This window comes from Cydia amplana, chromosome 26, assembly GCF_948474715.1.
Source record: "Cydia amplana chromosome 26, ilCydAmpl1.1, whole genome shotgun sequence".
In the NCBI taxonomy this organism is placed as follows: Eukaryota; Metazoa; Arthropoda; class Insecta; order Lepidoptera; family Tortricidae; genus Cydia; species Cydia amplana.
Window position 1 is genome coordinate 6,364,379 of NC_086094.1, and position 8,540 is coordinate 6,372,918.

Genomic DNA, 8,540 nt, shown 5'->3' on the forward strand with positions numbered 1-8,540 from the left:
TTAAAGCTAAAATATTGCTCAAAACCTCAATTTATTGTAAATAGGAATAGCTGTAGATACAATACGCTTTAACGCCATTATTGAGAAACCGAACAGGCCTCATACATTCTGTCTCTTTCCAACAAACACAATATGAAACGATAATAAGAAATTCTGCTGTCATCTTCTTATCAAGAGTTTTATTTAAATTGCCTTTTCTGTAATGTAGACAAACTTGTGTTTATGTTTAGTTTTATTTGTTAATATTGTTGTTTCTTTCATATTAACTAGGAAACTGTAATAACTTAAATTAGCCAAGTGGTACCGTAAAATGGGGTGAGTAGGGTTCGCGGGGAGAGTTGGGTTATGAATGGGGAGAGAAGGGATGAAAGAGGGGTGAGATGGGATTTTAAGGCTACAAAAATAATGTATTCCAATTTAAAATAGAGCTATAGTAATACTCATAATAAAAAAAAACGATCCAACAATCTTCCAAAACCACCTTTGTATGAAAATCCATCTCACCCCAATTAAGAGGGCCTACGGGGTGAGGTGGGATTTCCTGTTTATCTTCATTATGAAATGGAACTACCCAAAATAAAATAAAAACTAAAATACAAACGTCCGGAACACTTATTTATTGTATATGTCGGCGGCCGATCGTAAGATCAGGCAGATCGTAATGTTCCTGTGTAATGTTTTGACGATATTGACATTAAACCAATATATAGGTAGGATAGGTTCGTTAGGTTGCTTTAGATGCCCGAAGGGCAAACTGCCCAGAAATAGGAGCCGTCGACTCAGGGAACGGGTCAAAGACTTTCACGTTTCACGATATGCCTGATCTTACGATCGGCCGCCGACATATACACCATTCAGTTTGCATATGTAAAAATAAAATGTTATCGAGGTTTGAATATCAGTTTTGCCCCTACTCACCCCATTTTACGGTACCTTTTTCCTGAAAATGTATTTTTTTCGTTGCCTTATTTTTATCTTTGACCTGGTACTGTATGTCTTTATGATAAAATATACTTTTATGCATTATGTATCGTGACCTATTTCACAATTGCCTTAAATAACTTAACTACTTAGTACTACGATTAAAATAAAATTTTCTGTGCGCAAACATTACTTTTCATGCTACATAACTATACATATAAATTACAGTAGCGCCTTCATGTAATCACACTGACGCTGACGCGATCCATACGTTGCTCCGGTGTGCGAGCTAGACAGCGCTATGCACGTTTATAGCGACGTCCCGCTCTCACACCGGAGCGGCGTGTGGATCCGCATCCAATATGTAGACAGCCATAGATCTTAGTTAAATTAATATTTGCATGTTTAAGTTTAAGTTGAGTCTGTATTGCTTTCGATGCTAGCACTTCTCATGGTTGTGATTTGCCTGGTAATTATGAAATAACCGAAAGTTAATTAAGCCTTAGTTTATTATTAATTACTAATCACGTCTGTGCATGCTTTTATATATAATTAACAAAAAATAAACAAGATTTTCAAATATGTACGGTTGGTAAAAGTATTTACAGAACATGGTTCTACTTTCCCGAACTAGTGCGGGAAAGAGCACTTTCCGTGCGTATTTTAAGTATTTGTATGGGATTTTGAACAGCGCGCCAAGCGGGACGTTTAGGCAACTCAAAGTCCCACACAAAATAACACTTAACGCAAACGCGTTCGTCACGTCACGCTATCGAATGACTTCTAATTTTAATATGTACGCGGATACCACAAATATTTTTCGATGACAAATTTCCAAAATTAATGACCTCCTTGATACATTTATCCCATGGACATAGAGAAATATATAAGACAAGAGTGCTCACTCCATACATCAGTTTTGATACCAAAAAGACTATTAATTTCAGTGTCTACATCTAGCATCGAGTAGCGGAACTATCAGTACTGCTACTTGACAATAGATATAGCATAGCACCGACCGGAAAGTCTTATGCTACATACGCTTTCCGGTCGGTGCTACATCTATTGTCAAGTAGCAGTACTGATAGTTCCGCTACTCGATGCTAGATGTAGACACTGAAATTAATAGTCTTTTTGGTACCAAAACTGATGTATGGAGTGAGCAATCTGTTTTTTTTTTCTCTGTGCCCATGGATGTTTTTCAACGTATAACATTTTCAGGTTGAGATCACACCGTGGCACTCGAGCATCCACAACATGGGTATGGTCTTCAATAGGACCGTGTGGAATTCCATCATGGCTCGGCAGGTATATTATCTGGGTCTCTATTGATTCCCAAATAGTTTTAAGCCATAATGTATTGTTTTCCCGAATTTTCGTTAGTCATAATTACCTAATTTGGTTCAGAAACGCGTCACTTTTCAGGATTGCCATAAAACAAACCTAACCTAACCTATCTATAGGATAGCCTAACGAAAATCCTGAAACGTTAACGGTTTCAGTTTTATGACTAATGATAATATGACAAACAATACATTATTACTCCATTCGTCGTCGTGTTTCAATTTATCGCCACTCGTTGCGAATTCCCTACTTTTCACAGTTGTACACGCGTTTCTGAACCAAATGAATTACGACTAACGAAAATGCGGGCAAACAATACATTATGGCTTAAAACTATTTGGGAAACAATAGAGACGCTCACAAAACATGTACGGACAACAACAGCAAGAAAATAAGAAATCAATAATTGTGCATCACGAAACTCTCCTCTATCTAACTAAATAACATAGAGAAATATAGTAAGACAAGAGTGCTCACTCCATACATCAGTTCAGACTATTAATTTCAGTGTCTACATCTAGCATCGAGTAGCGGAACTATCAGTACTGCTACTTGACAATAGATGTAGCACCGACCGGAAAGTCTTATCTCAACAGCATAAGACTTTCCGGTCGGTGCTACATCTATTGTCAAGTAGCAGTACTGATAGTTCCGCTACTCGATGCTAGATGCTAATAGTCTTTTTGGTACTAAAACCGATGTATGGAGTGAGCACTCTATGTATTCTAGTAAATTTAATAGAGGACTCTTTCAATGGCTGCTGGATTCGACATTTTATACTATTAATGAATACCTAGTTAATCAACCATCTAGTTATGACAATTGAGATATGTGATATATTATTATTTTCTGACAGTAGTGACAGTGTATTTTTATTTTTACTTTATTTTTAATTTCGTTGATATTTAATTTTACAAAACAAGCTTAAATAGGTTAAGATAGAAATATATTACACTAACATTTGCATGCTGCATAGTCAGTTAAGAAAGATGGGAGTTGAAAATGTATATTTTAAAGAAAGAACTTGTATATAACCTTTTTTAACGCAAATAAATGATTATGATTATGATTATTTTTTTCTCTATGCTAAATAATAATGCATTTCAGGATCAGTTCTGTGAGTACGACGACTACAACTGGGACTACTCGTTGTTGCATCTCTCTCAGAACAGAAAGGGACGGGATAAGTTCAAGGTCATGATGTGCAAGGGCCCGAGGGTGTTCCATATTGGGGAGTGGTGAGTTACTAGACCTTCAAAATAGTATTTTATGCAACCGTTGTTTAAGAGAGGTCAAAAAAGGCGAGTGGCGTGAGTAACAATTTGAGGCGAAGCCGAAAATTGTTAATAAAGACGCCACGAGTATTTTTTGACTCAGTTAAACAACGTTGCATACAATACTTTTTCTACGACCGCACTTACTTTGAAATAAAATTGTACATTAACAAATATTTTTAATTCAAGAAGTAGTAAAAATGGAGGGTACGGGCGGGAAAAGAATGAATGAATGAATTAAATTAAAAAAAAACATGTCTATGGTTCACTTATTTGTCAGAGATGACATTTAAAATAAGGTTGGCAACACTGTATTTCATTCAATATTTTTTAAGTGGTCATTACACGAAGTATTGTAAAATCGCCAAAAAGATACTGCGTGTATTCACAAATTCTTTTTTGGGAAATAGACTAAAGACTTGTATTGACAACTTTAAGGTAGGGGTTTAAAGGTGTGTGCACGACCCTTTAAATGACAAATAAAAGTACGGTAGTAGAAAATAGTATTTTATGCAACCGTTGTTTAAGAGAGGTCAAAAAGGTCGCGTGGCGGTGCGATAGTGTTACGACTATAAGGTTGGCAACAATGTATTTCATACCATATTTTTTAAGTGGTCATTACACGAAGTATCGAAAAAGTGCCAAAAAGATACTGCGTGTATGCACAAATGCTTTTTCAGGGAATATACTAAAGACTTGTCTTGACAACTAAAAGGTAGGGTTTTAAAGATGTGTGCACGACCCTTTAAATGACAAAAGTACGGGAGTAGAAAAAGTATGAAAAAACACAGAATAAATAATAGTACTACCGTACAGAAAGGACACTTCATACAAAACCGAAGTTTTACAGCGATTCAGGAAGGACACATGCTGTCCCTCTCTAATGTATGGCACTATCCCTTTCGGATATTTAGGGTTGTCAAAATTCAAGTCATTATCTTATCTGTGGTCGTGCACGCAGTGACGTCGAGTTGTGTCAACCCTAATAATTGCTCGGAGCAATGCTGAGACGAACGGAGCCGAGTTTGCCCGAAGTCAGGAGTGTCTTCCCACTGCCCAGAGGGTAAACTAGGCCTTATTGGGATTAATCAGGTTTCCTCACGATGTTTTCCTTCACCGAAAAGCGACTCGTAAATATCAAATGATATTTCGTAGGCTCGTACTTCGGAAAAACTCATTGGTACGAGCCGGGATTTGAACCCGCGACCACCGGATTGAAAGTCGCACGCTCTTACCGCTAGGCCACCAGCACTCGCACAGTGTCTACGAAAACCATGGTTAAATTAAAACTGTTGGTTGATGGGGAACTGGATTAACCTTTAGGACGCAAACTACGAAAATAATAGTCTTTTTGGTACCAAAACTGATGTTTGGAGTGAGCACTCTATTCTTAGTTCTTACTATATTTCTCTATGTTTTTAGTCACTCGCGCAACAGGTTTCGGAGAGCCTAGGTCTCCTTTCTCAAGCACTAACATTAGTAACAGTGCTTAACGATTTAGTGCTTAGTGGATTAACGTGTTTTTTCTTGTATCCCCAGCGGCCTCCACCACAAGAAATCCAACTGCAACGCTAATCTAGTCATCAGCAAGGTCCAGAAGCTCCTTCAGACCACGAAGCACCTGCTATACCCCAAGAGATTGACGGCATCCATTAACCCTGGCGGCGCCAAGCACAACAAGAAACTTGTGAAGGGAAATGGGGGGTGGGGGGATCGGAGGTAAGTCAACTGCACAGACAAGACATCCTCTAGACTGAGCATAGAGTTAGACCAAGAAAAGTCTGCAGCGATTTTGATAGCCTACGCAGTGAAAGTGTTATTTACACGTCATAAATTCATAGAAGTTTGACGTTTAAAATGACACTTGCACTGCGTGGGCTATCAAAATCGCTGCAGACTTTTGTCGGTCTAACTCTAGTAACACTACCCCCTGTACCACAAATATACTGTAGTTTTACTCCATTCTCGAGTCAAAGTGTCTTTGTGTGACGTCCGTGTCTTTGAACGGACCAATCACGGCACGGGACTCGCTCACCTCGTCCCCCGCACCCCAGTATTTTTGGCAGCATCGGTTCCATGGAATAAATGCTCTAAACTCCGTCTAGAGGATTCCTAGTCTATGGTCTACTGTCACTAGCAAACTGTCAAGATGACATCACAATGGTAATGTGGACAAGGCACGAAGCACCTTCTGCCCTAGTAGCACGGTCGTTTTTTTATCGTTTACCACCATGCCTGTCACGTTCTAACAAGTATGTACGTGCGAAGTGACGGGCATAGTGATAGTCGATAAAAATAGAACCGTGCTGAGCCCCCTGTACCCCAAGGGGTTGACGGCGTCCAACCCTGGCGGCGCCAAGCACAACAAGAAACTGGTGAAGGGGAATGGGGGGGGGGGACCGGAGGTAAGTCAACTGTCACTAGGAAACTGTCAAAATTACATCACAATGGACTAGAGCAGTGGTTCCTAACCTTTTCAGTCCGGTCACCCCTATGGCTAACTAGGGAACCTGATTTTACCTCTCCTGCCAATGGTAATAAAAAATAAAACGTGTACGTTTGATGTGTTGTTACATTAGGTTAGCTTATTACCCCCGTAAAATACCAGTTTTACCCCCACGGGGGTAATTACCCCCAGGTTAGCCACTGGACTAGAGATTCAATGTTCGTATTCGGCCGAATAGTTCGGTGCCAAATTGTATGCAAGTGTAACGAGAAAAAAAATATTAAAACTGGCTATCTTATTTCAATGTATCTTATCTTATCGTCTGAAATCTACAATAACTTGGAAAGATTTTTTTTTAATGGCAATCCCATTCGGCCGGTCGAAGTATTTATCCCTAGAATAGGGTATTTTCCATGAATCTAGTATTAAACTGGATTGGGCATGAGTGGTGGGAGTAACTGACAGAACGGGATAGTCTTACGTATCTTTCAGTAGGAGTAGCAGAGAAAGCGCTATTATTGTTTGTCCTTGTCACAGTCTCACTTTTTTTTTTATTCCCCACCGTAAATTTAGTATGTTCAGGGATGTTGCGGATGCCGATTTTTTGACATCCGCGGATGCGGATGCGGATGCGGATTTTTAAAGGCCGACATCCGCGGATGCGGATGTCAAGATAGTACTATAAAAAACGTCAAATATTACATTTTAGTAATTTTTATTTCAAAAAACCGGCCAAGTGCGAGTCGGACTCGCGTTCCAAGGGTTCCGTACATTAACTCCCACTCACGCTTGACTGCTCATTTCTAATAGGTTTTTTGGTTAATGACTAAATTACCTAGCAGTCTAGCACTTACCCGATGCTAAGACGTTCCTGTACCGACCTGTTTCACATCCGCATACGCATTAAATCCGCATCGATTTTATGCGGATGCGGATGTTGAAAATAATGCGGAAGTTCCGCGGTTGCGGATGCGGATATTCGCAACATCCCTGGTATGTATTATGGTGAGCAACAAATAAATTCGACCAATCATAGCGTCGCATTGCGTATGTTTTGTCCCTCACGGAGGCACGCGTATACCACTTCTATAGGATCCTACCTTCTATGGTATTTTCCTAATAGTCAAATCAGTTACTTTTTTAGAATTGTCAAAACAATTTGCTAATATGGAATTTATATGAAACATTACATCGTGACGTCACGGTCAACTCACCTACTTTTTAGGGTTCCGTACCCAAAGGGTAAAAACGGGACCCTATTACTAAGACTCCGCTGTCCGTCCGTCCGTCCATCCGTCCGTCCGTCCGTCCGTCTGTCACCAGGCTGTATCTCACGAACCGTGATAGCTAGACAGTTGAAATTTTCACAGATGATGTATTTCTGTTGCCGCTATAACAACAAATACTAAAAACAGAATAAAATAAAGATTTAAGTGGGGCTCCCATACAACAAACGTGATTTTTGACCGAAGTTAAGCAACGTCGGGCGGGGTCAGTACTTGGATGGGTGACCGTTTTTTTTGTTTTTTTTTTGCTTGTTTTGCTCTATTTTTTGTTGATGGTGCGGAACCCTCCGTGCGCGAGTCCGACTCGCACTTGGCCGGTTTTTATATTTCTATCCGATTTATTAAATAAAACTTGTGTTTAAAAATAACTCCTACATGTGTTTTTCTAATAATTATCAGGATATTTTAAATACAGACAAATACCCTATTGTGTCTAATTTTTGCTTTTTAAATGCCCTGGATGCCAGCCCTTTAAGCCAAATCTCATAGAAAAAGGGGCAAGCTATGATGGCGCCATCTACGCAAACCTTTGACAGTTGCCAACCCCATTGCACTTTTATTAACAGCAACGTTTTTTTCAGAGATCAAGAGATGTGCACCAACATGACCAAGGTAGACCGGCAGTTGAAGAGATACGTGTATTTTGCTTAAATATAGTCGATAAAGAAATAATTGGTCAGAGAAAAATCATGCTAGCGTCCGATTAAGCACACTTTGCACGGACTTGAATATAACAAAGTGAGGGAGTGTCATTATAAAAAAGAAATTACATTAATTATGACGCTACCACACTTTGTTACTTATTACTTAACGCTACGCTAAAAGAAGTATTCTCATGTTAGCACAAATAAACTTATAAATATTTGTAAAGTGTGAAAAGGACGGAAAGTCGCAATGACTAGTGCTAGTCTTTTTGACATGTTCAAGTAGACGCTAGGCGTCAAGTTTGAGACAGAAATAGCTCTGTCCCACTCTAGAACCCTGTATACATTGAAATATGCAGGGGCAGGGGTTAATAGGGCTAATAGTTTTGCCAACCTTGCGACAACAACATTTGAATCTTAAACGTGAAGTATGAAGGTGCATTCCATACGGGCATCCACTCGACATACAGGGTGATTCATGAGACGTGAGCAGGACTAAGCCTACACAATCAGTAAATGTAAAAGAATCGTTCACCACAATATTTAAGTAAAACAATCACGCTTTTTTTCTGTTGTTATACTTTTTGATAAGGACAAATTTAATTGTCTACAATCATGGATACCG

At 39.2% G+C, this 8,540-nt stretch overlaps 1 protein-coding gene across 1 annotated transcript in view; it reads left to right on the plus strand.

The window, feature by feature from the left end:
• LOC134660271 (alpha-1,6-mannosyl-glycoprotein 2-beta-N-acetylglucosaminyltransferase-like) overlaps positions 1–7,929 on the plus strand; it is a 59,806-nt gene extending 51,877 nt beyond the window's left edge. Inside the window, exons 10-13 of the mRNA XM_063516015.1 lie at positions 2,143–2,229; positions 3,373–3,503; positions 5,079–5,258; positions 7,853–7,929. Of these exons, the coding sequence (XP_063372085.1) occupies positions 2,143–2,229; positions 3,373–3,503; positions 5,079–5,258; positions 7,853–7,922 (468 nt within the window). The 3' untranslated portion in view covers positions 7,923–7,929. The remainder of the gene's footprint in view (positions 1–2,142; positions 2,230–3,372; positions 3,504–5,078; positions 5,259–7,852) is intronic.
• The last annotated feature ends 611 nt before the right edge of the window (positions 7,930–8,540 follow it).